Source organism: Lontra canadensis, unplaced genomic scaffold (genome assembly GCF_010015895.1).
Source record: "Lontra canadensis isolate GAN:19392208 unplaced genomic scaffold, GSC_riverotter_1.0 scaffold83, whole genome shotgun sequence".
In the NCBI taxonomy this organism is placed as follows: Eukaryota; Metazoa; Chordata; class Mammalia; order Carnivora; family Mustelidae; genus Lontra; species Lontra canadensis.
The window spans coordinates 6,585,860-6,601,694 of NW_022631077.1; the positions used below are offsets into that span (position 1 = coordinate 6,585,860).

Consider the following 15,835-nt stretch of genomic DNA (forward strand, 5'->3'; position numbering starts at 1 on the left):
CCTCGCTCAGTAGGAAGTCTGTTGTCCCTCCCCCACTGCCCTCCCCCCTTCTTCTGCGTGCCCGCATTCTCTCTCTCAAATAAATAAATAAATAAAATCTTTTAAAAAATGATGAACTCAGGGTGTTTTGGTGTTTCAGTTAGTTAAGTGGCTGCCTTGGCTCAGGTCATGATCTAAGAGCCTGGGATTGAGTCCCACATCTGGATCCCTCAAGATCCCTCTTGAGGGAGAGAAGCAGAAGAAGAAGAGTCTGCTTCTCCCTCTGCCCACCCCCTCCCTCATGAGCGTGCATGTGTTCTCTCTCTCTCTCTCTCTCTCTTGAATTAAAAAAAAAAAATCTTTTTAAAAAATGGATGAACTCATATCATAGAATATGATACTCTAAAATATCTTCCTGGATTTTCTACTGAGAAAATGATTTAAGGAGCATATGTCAAGCTCTCCAGATAGGTTTAAAATCTCTTTGTACTTTATAACCTCGAAGTTATCTTAGCATATTTTCTGAGAGAAGTTGCATAAAATAGTACATGAAATGGGTGTCACAACTCTAGTGATGATGATGTCCATGAGTGTGATTGAAATTGACTATGCAGCCTTCTCTAGGCATGAAATAAATATTAAAATGGTGTGACGATGCTTGGATTAGATGCTAATGGACTCTCTTTGCTTTATTTCAGCTCTCAGCCTTGGAGAGGCAAATCTTTGACTTCCTTGGCTTCCAGTGGGCACCAATTCTTGGAAATTTTCTACATATAATAGTCGTCATATTGGGTTTGTTTGGAACTATTCAGTACAGACCTCGATATATTGTGGTGGTAAGTTTTATTTTTATCCTGTATCTTGCAATAAGTGCTACAAAATTACTAAATGGAGGTTAATGAAATATCGTTAAGTTACTCCCTTGGATATGATGTGGCATTGTTGTTCAAGCCTCTAGGTATTGAATTCTGTTTGGAGATGCTAATCTGTGGGAAAATGACTCAGTGAATGCTTACAGTGAGATCAAAGCAACATGAGTGTGAACATGAGACACATAGATCAAGACACCATGTAATGGTGAATTCAAGTTTCATAAGGAAAATCAAAACAAGGTTTGGATAGAGTAGGAGGTCTGGCTGTGGTCCGGATGTCATGATGAGACATAAATGTACATTAACTGCCATTTCCATGATGTATGTCACTAAAAAACAAACCTTCATAACCATAACTATTTACTGATAATAATAATATAACTTAATTTTAAATGATTTAGGGCATTACAAATGCTTGCACTGAAGGTTATTTAGTACTCATCCCTATAGTATTTCATACTTTATATCATTGAACTTGTCTCCATTTTGTTAAGATAAATTTGAAATGTTAATTCCATACTCCAACTACACCAAACATGGTCAGCACACTCTCCATTGCAGGACAGTTTAATGACGTGTATACTGTGTTCCACAATTAAATGGGAGTTATTCACAGTAATTAGTTTTCTAAAAAGAAGGCAGTGTTTTAGGCTACATGTGTAAAGTTGTGAGAATTAAGCCTATATAAGTGATTGTAACTAAGAATAACATACCTAAAATACTTATTAAGCCTAAATATATATACCATGTTCAGAAGAATTAGTATTTTCTTGCAATGCGGTGACATTGCCTCACTAGAAGAAAACCCTAGACTTAAACATATGCCCTCTTTCAATTTTGATTTAATCCAGGCACAACTGTGGAAAGAATAAAGCTATGCATTTTTCTGTGAATACGTTAATTCTCTATTTTGAATCTCCAACTGGTTTTTTGTATCTTTCCCCACATCACTGAAGTGACCCACAGCCGACTCTGAACTCAAAATGGCTGCCCGGGTGTTAAGAGAGTTTGGTATCACCCAGCCAGCTGTGGGGACTGAACAATTTCTGCCTTACTCTTCTTCTCTGAAAGCCAGCCTCTGCTAAGGCATGTATAATCTGCTAGAAGGGTGTCTCATGCAGTCGGATTTGTAGCTTAAAACACTTCAATATGCGTAATAGCAAACTATCATATTGGATTCTATTTTCTAGTTTGTTACTGTAAACACAGCACTTTTACTCACCACAGACTTTATATTTTATGATTTTGGTGTTCCGCGGAAGCCCCAAATGCCAGGGAGCTGGAAAGCCAGTGACCTCTCTGGAATGAAGCTGTTGGCGCACATTAGGGCCATTACCTGGTCCTGTTGGTGGTACCCTCCACATACTAGCTCTACACACTCTCACACAGCTACAGTTGAGGCTTCTGACTTTTCTTTCCGGGAAATGGACTTCCTGCCTGCTTTCGGCCTTCCTACCTTCCAGTATGTCCTTTGCATTTTCCCTAAATCATGGGCTTAAAACACTTCACTAGCTCTTAGCAAGATAAATCTAAGAATATCCTTGGCTGACCACCTGACCGAGCATGGATCTCACAGTCAGTCTGTCCTCTCTCCCTCCTTTCCTTCCTTCTCCCCTTCCTACCCTCCCTTTAAAAATATATATATATATATATATTTACTTAAGTAAACTTTACATCCTCTATGGGGCTCAAACTCATGACCCTGGGATCAAGTTGCGCACTCTTCCGACTGAGCCAGCCAGGTGCATCTACCTCCCTTCTTTCTTAACTTTCTTCCTCCTTTTCTTCATTAACATATTCATTCAAATACTATTTATCAAGTTTCTGCCATGTGTTTGGCATTGTGTTAAGTGTGGGCTATGTTGGTGATCAAATACAGACCCGGGGTCTCAGGAGGTGATGAAAAGATTGTGAAAGGGCCATGAGAAGGGTGGCAGGGCTGAGAGTTTGTACACTTCCACGTCCTGCGTCCTGCTGCTACCCGCTTCTCCAGCCTCTCACCCGTATAGCCCTGCAGTCCTCCAGGGACTGGAGCACACTTCCTTCATTCTACGCAAGGATTGTTTGGGTTGATCAGTAGTTAATCACTCCTGTTCTATGTCTTGAGCATGTTTTATAATTGGTTCACACTTATGTCCTCCCACTAGGCAGCGTTCTTTGAGAACATGGAATGTACTAGATGCTCAGTAAATACGTATTTATGGTTTTCCCCATGTAGTTGTTTATCCATTCAGAGTTCACTCATGATAGAACTGGTGTCACTTCTTTCTCTGGTGTCTTTTCTTTTCTTCCCCCTCTCCATTTTCCCTCTTGGACATAAGAGGAGGAGGATTTAGATCTTTAAGTGTCTTCAAGAAAAATCTATTAGAAAAACAATCCATGGTTTTACTCATGTTGAATTTCTCTTTTAATGTGGATGCCAATCAGATTTCTACCTTTTGTCTGTTTGTTTGCTATCTCACTTAAGAACATATCCCAGGACAGAACATATCCCAGAAAGCAATGAGTTGGTGGGAAAGCCCTCCTCACCAAAGATGCCGTTGGATTTAATTTTCACAAATACCTATGGGTATGTGTCAGCATCCCTAATTTTACAGACAAGGAAAGGTTAAGTGACCAACCCCAGGAGGCCAGGAAGTTAAATGGCAGAACTGGATGTGTATTGTCAGGTTCTTGAAGTTGATTTATCATGATTATTATATTACATTTAACCACCAGATTCCAGATGATATGGTAGCATTGCAGTATAAATTTTGATATTGAAAAGGATCCTGATCACAGAATATTGTCACCTGTATGGGATTCCAGATTACCTCTTATTCTAACATGGGTATAAATTGTCCATTTGGGAGAAATGGTTGAAGAATCCTTAATCCACAAGCATGGGAAATCTATTCACAAAGTATACCTTTAATAGGAAGATCAAGTTGTTATTGGGAGGATGGCTAGGCCATGTTACCTTCTTCACACCATGGGTAGTTCATCCCTGAGTTGTTTCCATGAATGCTTTGGTTTGAATCTACCACTGGCAGCCAGGGATTAACTCTAGTATGAAAAAGTCAGAAAACAAATATGGCATATGCCACGTTAATCAAGAGGTGCCTCAGGAGGCACCAACTTTTCAGTGGCAATGAGAGGAGTCCTGGATCAGAAATTCATACTGAAGTTTCACTGAGCAGGGAGAAAGCTTTTTGATTGCAGGAGATTTTCTCTCTAATTCACCTGCAGTATTCTTAGTTTTAGTATCCTTTGTTGGCTGAAACAATCATCCATAATGCCAGTTAAACGTAATCCATTTCCAAGTAACAGTCATTTTGGAGCACTGAAATTCAGATGGTAAGTTACTGCCATTTCTGATAACAAACAGGGTTTATCACAGCTGAATTTAAAGAATTAATCACCCTTATGAAAATGGTTATGGTAAAGGACCACTCAGAACAACCTCTACAGTGTCTATTGGCAAACTTCTGACTTCCTAGCATGGAAAATCAAAGCTCATAAAGACTGCTCCTTTGCTTACCTCTTCTGCCCGCCCCACTTCCCTACCTCATAGCAGCTGTGTGCAGCTATTGTGTTTTCTAAAGACCACATGCCGTTTCTTGCCTCCTCTGTTTGCATACACTCTACTTTCTGCCTGGAATGCCCTATTCTCCTTGGCCTCTTGGAAAACTCTTATTGCTTCCACTGAATGGTCACCTCTTAAGAGCCTTGCCGAGTACCCTGCTCCAGGGTAAGTACCTCCTCCTCTCTGCTCCCGTGGATCCTGGTGACACCTTCCACACTAGCTCTCTGCACAGCAACAACCCTCGCTTCTCTCCTGTCTCGCTCCATTCACTCATGTCCTGCTGGCAGGCTCATTGCTCCTACCCCTTGCTGTATTCTAGGTTTCTCCTGGTATGCATGGGGCTTTAAAGATACTTATACTTGAATCAACAAGGAATAAATGAATTAAAGTCTATTGGATGAGATTACTTCATAGGATGGACTGGACAGTGATTTCTTATCTCAGAACATACCTACAATAGTTCAATAAGAGAAACTGGCCTTACTGTCTTTTTGATCTCAATTTGAGCTCAACTGAGGATTTACATGATATGTGATATGTGCTGCTCTGCTTTCACCTACCATTAGCTGACTTACTACTCTTTTTTTTTTTTTTTTTTAAGCAATAGAGTGTAGTGGGCTCCTGCCACTGTATTTGAGGAGGTCCTATAGCAAAGACTATTAGAAAAATGCAGCCAATCACAAAACAAAAGAATAGTAATTCCACTCTGGATAATATCACTACAGATAAGGTGCAGTTTGTTATTGTTATATTTACTTTTAGAACACCAAAACAACTTTGTCATATGGTACTTTTTACTGATTGAAATTTATTTTAGCATAGGTGCAAGGTGTGAGATATCTATCTATCCATCTACCTATCTACAGAGATGTCTATTTAGTGAATACCAAGGTCAGTTGTAGGGTTTGAATACACCTTTTGTGTTTCTTTCACTATAGACAAAATGAAGCAGAAAGCATAAAGTACTGTACTAGAATCAACTGTTCCTTCCTGTCTGTTTATTCCTATATCAAATATTTTAAATCTTACATAGACATCCCAAAATGAGATTCTACTTAGGATTATTTAAATCTGTTATTTCATGGGCACTAATTGAATTAGGCAGTTTTAAATTAATTTAAATGCAAAATCATTAGCTAATTAAAAATTTTGTTGTATAAATACCAACTTTGGACATTGATTCAAAACTGCTTTTAAAAAATTAGAAAGAAAGCCAAATTAATTTTCTAGGTCCACAGTTTAGTTATTGGCACTTTTATGCAAAAAGCTCATGTGCAAACAAGAACTTGTGTAATTTGAATTGTTATGGGGAAAATTCCCTGCTATGTCATCATAAACCTCCTTCCTGAGCTACTACTCTGCATGACAGTTAAGGAGAGACGAACCATGAGAGACTGGACTCTGAGAAACAAACTGAGGGTTTTACAGGGGAGGGAGGCGAGGGGATGGGTGAGCCTGGTGATGGGTATTAAGGAGGGCATGTATTGCATGGAGCACTGGGTGTGGTGCATAAACAATGAACCTTGGAACACTGAAAAAATAAAATCAAAAAAGTGTCCATTTTCCATTTAATTGGTCCTATATTATATCCCCTCCACCAATTATTGGGTGTGAAGTCTTGGGGCATTAATTTACTTTATTTGTCCCATAGTTAACCTCATATGTAAAAACCTGACTCAGATTGTCTTTAAGAATTATATTATGTAATGTATGTGACTTGCTTACCATAACTGAACACAGAGTAAGTGCTTGGTAAATGACTGAACTGTTCAATATATCTTTTTTTGCTTTCACTCTGCTTTTGGAGCAATTAAAATGAAGGGGACAGCACATTACTCTCAAGTTCTTCTGGAAATGAATACTAAACTCCAGAAACTGTTAGAACAATGAGTGAGCAAGAAACCTACTTTTTAAAATCCTAAGTCTAATATATTGTGCATAATACTGTATCTGATTGATGCACATGTGAATAAATGAAAAAATGGCCTTTCTGGTAATTGGAAAACAAGCTCAGGAACTAAAAATAATTCATGTTATAGACTAATTGCTCAATGAGGAAGAAATAGACTGCAAGACTTCCAAAATTCATTTCCCTTAAAAAACACTGAACTATCTTTGTAAAACCATGAAATATTCAGGAAGCTACTTAAAACACACGGACGTTTTTTGTTTCATCTTATAGGCTTTATTTATGTAAATTAGGACTTAAAATATGTGTACTGAACATAGGCAAAGTACAACAAATAAATAGGTAGCTAGGTAATTATACAGAGTAATTTTTTATCTATATTGGGAAGTTGTTTTCTATACTGCAAGTATATGTATCTGGATATATGAGCATATAGGCATGCTCCATGGTAACCAGAAGGTATTTCTTAAAAATGGACTCATTTCCTTTTTATTTCTCATTTCAGTTGAATTATAAATAAAATAACCCATGTCAAAAAGAATACATATATTGGGGTGCCTGCATGGCTCAGTGGGTTGAATGTCTGACTCTTGGATGCAGCTCAGGTCATGATCTCATGGGTCATTGGATAGAGCCCCACGTCTGGCTCTGCACTCAGCGAGGAGTCTACTTGAAGAGTCTCTCCATCTGCCCCTCCCCCTACTCGCTCATGTTCTCTCTCTCTCTCTCATAAATAAATAAATCTTTAAGAAAAAGAATACATATGTTGTCCTAATACTTCCTGTGTAGGTAAATGCCTATGGATGTGTTTCGCTTTCCCTATATCTCTATGTAGAGACTTGTGTCTCCAGTGCAGGCTGACATATATCGTTTTCATGTCATAACTGTCCAAAACTCAGTCATACAAATACTTTTTGTTTTCAACAAACCAATATCAGAAGAAAGAAGCTTAGAGTATGGCTTTAAAAAACCATAATGTTTATATCACGCAAAACACATTAGTTGCCGAGTGCAAAATAGTTATTCAAATACATTGCCAGCGGCAGAATTATAGAAATGAAGCTAATTTTTGAAAAACTGATAATTTGGTGAATTGGTCACTTGATAAGTCGCAAAATTTGGTGAAGTAGTAACTTCTAAATTATTCCATGGTCCTGTGCCTAAGATCTTTTAAAATGAAACCTGTCATGTAATGCTTAAGGATCTCAGCTCTGAAGTCATAATGTTAGAGTTCCTCTCCCAGCTATGACACTAAGTAGGTGATCAAATGATTTCTCTCTTGCTTGGTTTAGAGTGATGGCTGAATAACTTGATCAATATCAAGTACTTAGCACAGTACCAGGAACAGAGAAAGTGCTTAACACAGTACCAAGAACATAGAAAGCAGCAGAATAATAGCTCATGTTATTGTTAGGCATTAGCAGCTGACATTTGGAATCTGCTCAGCCTGATAATTTTATCTTTGAAAGTTCACAAGTGGCATGAATCACTTCAGTCACTGAGTCAGTGCAGTGATTTTTAAACAGATTTATTTTATTATGCATTTGTTATAATCATGAGTGGATTATCTTTTCTAAAAGAACACTTAAACGTCTAAGTTCTCTGTCCTAATAATTAAGAATCATATAGCTTTGCAATTACTTTTGTTTATTTCCTTATGTTAGTCTTACTTTCTTTTATGTCCTTACCTTAACCTTTATCATTGGCTTTTTTTTCTCATGACTTAGCAGTCTGCACTGTTCTCTCATTCTGATAGACTCATAATGAGATTAATTTAGAAGGAAAAATGTCAGATACCGATTAGCAACAGCTTTAAAATTTGTTGTGGTTATTGTGACTTGATCAGTTTGCAAAAAGTTGAGGATGAAGGTTAGCTATTTTGACTATTCATAGGAACATTTTGTGACTTATAAAAGTGTATTTCAAGGCACTTGGCACATTTTAAAAACTGTCTAACTCCATTCATATCAGAAGACTTTACTGACAGAAAATACTGGAAGCATCGACAATATCTACAAATACCAAAAACCTCATTGTATATTTTAATTTGTGTTAATGATTTAACTTATTTGCCAGCTTCTCTAAATTTCCAGTGATTTTGGAACCTTAACTCATAATAATAATAATAATTATTATTATTATTATTATTTATAACAAAGCGAAGGTAAAACCCCCCTCACAAAAGATGATGTGACATCAAAGGTAACCATTTATAAAACTTTGCACCTACATAAGATTATTTTGAAAGTCTTTTAAAAATCATAAATGACAGAAAGATAGAAAATGTAAATTAAATTTTATGAATAGTTAAAAGCTTCTGATAAGGATTCCGATAGGAATGTGGCTATTTTATACAATGTTTAAAACTCATAATTTTATTATTTGAGATAGCACAGAGTAAGCTAATGAAATTATTTCAATAATTATTTTAATTTGACAGTAACATGTGATGATTAAAATCACCACTAAAAGCAGCGATTTAATTAGTATGTCTATTTAAAGAATTAAGGATTTATAGATTTTTGTAGTACAGTAAAATGAATGAGAAAACCATTGTATTACATTTCCAGAGTGAATTCTGTCCTCAGTCATCCAAGCTAGTCCGTATGTCAGTTGTATATCTCAGTTTCTCCTTCAGTGACTGGGTGTGTTGTGCCCTAAGACCTTCTCCACAGATGGGTTTTGATCTAAGGCTACCTTAATTCAGACTGACCAATATTCTCAGGGAAGGCATTTTCTAATACATATTATGCTAATAAAACCAATTAATCAGTAAGGCAATCATGTTTAGAGTCTGTTGGATGTGATCGGAAGGTATATTCCCATTATGGAAATTTGTCATTTGTTTGGTCATTCTTCATCCTATTTCTTAATTTTTGTGTTTTTTGAAAAAATATTTTACATGATCGCTTTGGAGGTATACCCACTCCACTCATACTAAAATAGTTCAATAGGAAAGTTTGTTAATTTTACTCCAAACATCTATTTTCTTTTTTTTTTTTTTAGATATTATTTATTTATTTGACAGACAGAGATCTCAAGTAGGTGGAGAGGCAGGCAGAGAGAGAGAGAGAGAGGAGGAAGCAGGCTCCCCACTGAGCAGAAAGCCCGATGTGGGGCTCGATCCCAGGACCCTGAGATCATGACCTGAGCCGAAGGCAGAGGTTTAACCCACTGAGGCACCCAGCCGCCCCCAAACATCTATTTTCAAACATGGTCTTTGTTCAGAGATATGAAGTGCCAAGTTTTGACTAACATTCCTAAAAATTTGATAGGTTAATATTATAACTAAAAGATAGATAACTCACAAAAATGTGCATAATTGTATTCCCTGGAAAAGCTAATACTCAGAAAACAGAAATCAAGTCAGCACTTGTATTTAACTTTATCTACAAGCCAGCAAAGCACTTTAAAAATAAATCTAGCTTTATTGGCATCTACTGAAAGCCGAAGAAACTATTGGATTTTTAATTTCTAGATCTTAGGGGACCTCATAAGGAGCACTCTTTTCTGAATGCACCCTACTTCTTCCCAGAAGACTTAGACTTATTGACATTTTTATTATTGATTTATTTAGTATACATGACTTCCATCTCTACATTTTTTCAACTCTTTCTCCCCCTTGCCCCCTTTCTTTCTAGTACACAGTATGGACTGCCCTCTGGGTCACCTGGAATGTGTTCATTATCTGCTTTTATTTGGAAGTAGGTGGACTCTCTAAGGTAAGTTTATCTTGCTTTTAAAGTACACTTTAAAAAGAGGACACTAATAAATAATTATTATGACTCTATGTATGTGTGTGTATAGAGTGAGTTTGTGTGTGTGCGTGTGTGTGTGTGTGTGTAGAGAGAGAGAGAGTAATCTAAGTAACTCTAGAAATGTAATACTAATCGAAAATAAGTTTGGATACTGATCAGAAAAGAATGATCTTGGGTGAGTGTTATTTAATGGGATTTCAAAACTGGCATTATGGTGGTTTGTTACGCTGTACTGAAACTCAGCTTCTAGTGTATCCTCGTGTCCCGCTTAAAAAGGCTTCATGTTACAATGTCAACAGCCCCAAATATTAAGTGAAAAATGATTTTGAGCATTCCTATAACTTAAAGTGGAAATGGGGATTAGTGAAAATGTTAATATAATCAATATGAATAGCAAGTCGCTACCTTTGCTTCAATACGAATTCTGAAAAAAAAAAAAGTGTGACAAAGGATGAAAGCCTTATACGTGTAGTTGGAGGGTCACTTGACTAACAACTAAGTGCACCTTGAAATTCTGCTCAAAGAGAGCTGTCTTGATGCAACATGTTACCAGCCTCATTTCTCTCTATGACTAGTATCAGCAGAGCACACAATTTTCACGGTGACTCCTACAAAACCGGCTTTTGATGGCCATCCCAATGTAAAAGCATCTTGGGTAAAGTTTCTAGCTGGGTGTCTCATACATTTTCCTCTTAAACCAGCACAATTTTTATTTGTAGAAATCATAGAGAAGAAATGGAACAGTATAGTTACAGAAGAATAAGAAAGCTGTAGTTTTGTTGTTGTTGTGTTTTGTTTTGTTTTTTTTCCTTTTTTAGATTTCTCGTTATCGACTCTGTGGCTGCTCACTTATTCTATTGTATGATCGTCTGAAAATGTCTGCCTAACATAATGGTCTTTTACGAGCATTTGCAGCTTTAGATCTTAGAAATTTGCATTGGCCAGCACAGACTCAGAATTGTTAGGCTCCATTGAAGTCCAATAGAGTAACAAAGAGTTTTTGATTCCGCTAAGCAGCAAAACTCCCTGAAGGATTTTCTCCAGAACCTCCTGACTTGGTTACTCTTGATTCTACACTATAACTTTATAATTAGAACTTGTCATCATTTTCTCACATTGGCAAATGTGTTTGGGAACCAAAAATGACATTGCTAATACTGACTTTTTTACAAATGCACAAGTACCTACCTTTAATATTTGTGCTATTAATCACATTTTATCTCTAATTTTTAAGACAGAAAAAAGTACTTAAATCAGTGCCTTGGTATCTTCTGTAACATGCAGATTATAAAGTAATTTTAAAATGCAAATTTTGTGAATATAATAAATGTGAATAATAAGTTAAGCATAGCATTTTTCAAACCATGGCATTTTATATCTTGTAATTTGAATGGTCATTTTAAATCATTACTGTACAGGGTAGTAATTCTCTTCTATTTTCTTCCATATAAACCGATTTTTTTTGGAAAAATATTAGACCAGAAGAAACTGGTCCTGTGGAATTGGTAACATGGTGCGCTAAAAGGAAACTGAACTTCAAATCCTAAGTCTTTCTCTTAAATCTTGTCTTTAGGACTTATTAACCACAGGTCCTTAGGCAAATCATTTAACCTCGTTAAGTCTTAGTGAGATATAAACGGGACCAGTTTGCCCATAAATGGTAGTGGTAATCAACACTTGTGGGGTATGAAGCATTGTTCTAAGCACATCATTTATGGTAACTCAGGTGACCTTCAAAACAACCCTAGCAAGGGGTAAGAAGATAATAGTAGTCTTTGTCCCATACCAGTCTGTTTTCCCTCTGCTGCGCAAGGTAACTTCAGCAAACTGCTTTTTGTAACTGCTTTTCTAATATCAATATGCCTGTTAAGGGTTTTTTTTTCTTTCTCATTTCTTTGGGTGCAAGGTTAAAAACAACGGATATACTAGGCCCAGTCACTCATTTTATCACGCATTCAAATGCCATTAGGCAATCAACCAACTATTCTAGGTCATTAAAAGGATAGATGACTCCAAAGATTTTCTGTTGTTCTCCTTCTATTAACTGCCTCAAAGGCTGGGAACATTTCCCTGGTTAGCCACAGTTTAGCCTCAGTTTCAGTCTAGGAAATCTATTCTGAAAACTTGAACCGAGTTAAGGACATTTGACAAACCCAAGCCCCTCTGCAACCTTTCCAGACTGGACTGTGGTTTTTATAAGAAATTCCTTCTCCATATATGCTGGGATGTACTTTTTTAGAGCTATTTCTTACTAGTTCATGAAGGCATTTCTTGGCATTACCCACTTGGAGAGACTAAAAGAAGTCTCCTTTGGCCTGGATGTTTGCCTAAAATATCCATTCTAAAATAACAGATCTTTTCCCAAAAACTGGATTCAGATTGATTTCCACCCTATCTCTATTCAGTGTTATTCCGGTGACAGGAGCCACGTAATCATCCTTATTAACTATTAGTGCACATTATTGTGGGCATGAACAATTCTACATTTGGGATCTTATAGGGATTCTTTTTTCTCTTTTTAAGACTTTATTTTTTTATTCAACAGAGAGAGAGAGGCAGTGAGAGAGGGAACACAAGCAGGGGAATGGGAGAAGGAGAAGCAGGTTTCCCACTGAGCTGGGAGCCCAATGCGGGGCTCGATCCCAGAATCCAGGGATCATTTCCTGAGCTTAAGGCAGACGCTTAATGACTGAGCCACCCAGGCGTCCCCCCCACCTCCCTGGGGATTCTTGATGCCAACATCCAAATATTCTTCTCCCTTTTAGCTCGTCTGCCAATCAGCTGTGCATCATGTGTTTGTCACTGGTCTTGAGGGTCCTGATTCTCCTCAGATCTTCCAGAACTTGAAGGAAATTGCTGGATTGTTTTTAAGGAAGGTGTACATGTGTGGTGGGATCAGTGATAATTATGGGTCTGCATTTACATAATCTCCTGGAGTCTCTGTTTCCTTTGAGGAAAACCGCAGCAATAATTTTACTGAAGTGTTGAAAGTATTAAGTAAGATAATGCATATAAAGGACTTAGAAAGGATCTTGGCAAAGAGTAAGGTTTCGGTAAATAGCATTTCTCATAATTGCCATCAACATCATCATCTTTATTATTATTGAAGAAATTAACAGACATCATGATTCTCATCCCGAAGCCTTCGGGACTTATATTTATTACTATGCAAATGCTGTAACGGGAAAAAATGTAGGACTGAGTGACTTGTTTAAAAAATATGTAACAGTCCCTTGTGATAGGACCTCCGATCTGCATATTAACTTCACAGCTGTAACACTATTAATTAAATCCTTTCCTTCAACATGTAAATGGCTTTTTTTGAAATACTTCTGCAGCTAGATTCTCCCGGTGTCCCTACTGTTCCCCCTAGGAGAACTTTATGCATCTTTGGAAGTCTCTAAGGCTGTTTTTCTGCCACAGTTTAAGATCACCCAGGGCACAATTAATAAGTTATTGCTACTTCTTCAGAGGTTGCAAGACTTGAAATCATTTTTTCCTCCCTAGGAATACATTCAGAATGTAAATATGAAAACTCAACTCATTTGCTACATTTAAAGAGACTGAAAAATAAGATATGTTAAGAACCCAGGTTGTACTTTCTTTTTAATTCCAAAGAAACAGAAGCTAATGTCTTATGCCATGCTCCTGCTTACTCTAACGTGTACCCACTTTCAGCTAATATTTCTTCTAACCGCTTTTTCTCAAAAGGTGAGCAGAACTTACATGTTGCGATCCTAGAGAATTTTGGATATGTCCCATTTTCTAGAATTCAGAATGCGCACGAGCATAATTTAGACAGAAAAATAAATGTAAACAGGTACTATAAAGATCTTATTAATCATCTTCTTTGACCAGGGGCCTTTCAAAACTTATAAACAAGGGTGGGGAAGAGAGATAGGTGCTTTGCATTGTCTTCACTCAAAAGGAAACCTACCTTCATTTTTTTCCCCTCTATATCATGTTTTAACAATGGGACTTTTTCCATTGGGACCTGATTTGTAGGTCTTTTGATTCTTAAGGAAATTTGAGCCATTTCCTTAATGGCAATAATAGCACTCTGTCTGGTTTTTTATTTTTTTTTTTTTTGCTTTTTTGTTTTTTTGTTTTTTTGACTTAAATTATCACCATTTCATACAGAAGCATCCTCTTCTCTTGTGAGATTCTTCAGTTGAATATTTTCCCTGAGCAGCCAGGCAAGATCAATGAGATAATTCTTCTTTTCAAGGCTCATTCTTATTACCTACAGTGAATTGTTCCTCGGTACTTACTGAAAAAATTCTCTCTCTCTTACTCAAGATTCATTTTTCTTCAAGGTTGGCTTCTTCCACTAACTGTGGCTTTGGACAGGCACTTTCAAGTAGAAAACTTTCAGAGTCAATTCAGTTATGTACAGGAGCAATTGCTTAGGAAATAGAACTTCAGTTTCCTTCCACTGTTTATAGTCCATCAATTATTTCATACAAACGGACTAAATATTTTTGTCTCAAAGAATTCTTTTTCTGATGACAGTTTCAAACTAAATCAATGATGTATAGTATATTTCTTTTTTATTTAAATAAATGCAACTTACTGAATCTAGCAATGAATGTTAAATTTGGGGTTATCTTTTCCTTTTCGTGATTTCTTCCTTCGTGGCCATTTTTCAAAAGGAATCTTGAAATATGATGTTTACAGAGGGGTGAAGCTAAGGGCACAAAATATCTTTATTTGAGAATCATGTAGCAGCAAATGATACAGGAGCATCCTAGAAACCCAGCAAAACTATGCCTACATTTGGAACCTCAAGAATGGTATCCTAATAACTCTATCGTGAAATAAATGTCATATCTGTATCAATGAGACACTGGGAAAATGCATAAATTCTTTCAGCTCCCTAGAATAACAAAATATTTCAGGAACTGAATTAATATATTGTTATATACTTATCCTGCTATCCAGACAGAATGTTTTTGTCTGTGCTATTGACTGGGGTAGGGGAAGATGGAAGTGGTGGCGGATATCTACCCAGTTATTAAGGATTCATAAAGGAAGAGCCATCACAATCTGCTTCCAGGCATTAAATTGATATAAGACCCAAAGACTTGCAAATGTTTATCTTTATGTTTGGTTCCTTGTGTACCATTTGCCTTTTATATCTAAACCCTTTTTCTTCCCAAAATAATACAATTATTAAAAAAAATAGGAAAGCAGCATAAACACAGTTATGCATTTCTTATTCCAAAAGACTTAAACTATACTTTTTCTTTTGGCATGGATCTAAGTGAACACAACTTCTTAAAACAGAATCTTCAGGGTCCCTCTTTGTGTAGGAAGATCATTGTTTTCCCCTGTAGCTTCTTTTCTATATAAAGAAAATCATAACCTAGTTTAAACTTAGTACTTTATTTTTCATAAATTTCATCAAATGCAAAGGTTTTGAAAACATTTGCTCTACAAATATTATTTGCCCCTACGTTATAGTCCAATGACCTATAGAAACTGAAACATGCTGCTTAATAGAGGTTGCGGGGTGGGTTGTGTCAGGAGTTTTTAATTAGAATTTTGTGTGATAATCTTATGCCCTTCTGTAGAGGCTCAAAGAGGTTTTTTTGTTTTTTTTTCCCCAAAAAAGCAGATGGATGTATTATTCTATTAACAGTAGTTTTGTTGGCTATATGACTAGAATAACTGTATTGAATAAGGATACAGGCAAATAGAATTGGAAAACTACTCAGAAGTGCTTTTTTTAAAAAATTCTGTAGTTTATTCA

The 15,835-nt window shown here is 36.6% G+C and overlaps 1 protein-coding gene across 3 annotated transcripts in view; it reads left to right on the top strand.

The window, feature by feature from the left end:
• The window catches only part of NKAIN3 (sodium/potassium transporting ATPase interacting 3), a 605,428-nt gene that overhangs the window by 328,126 nt on the left and 261,467 nt on the right, over nt 1-15,835 (top strand). For all 3 annotated transcript variants that reach the window (XM_032882627.1, XM_032882628.1, XM_032882626.1), the window contains exons 2-3: nt 678-815; nt 9,967-10,047. In XM_032882627.1, the coding sequence (XP_032738518.1) occupies nt 678-815; nt 9,967-10,047 (219 nt within the window). The remainder of the gene's footprint in view (nt 1-677; nt 816-9,966; nt 10,048-15,835) is intronic.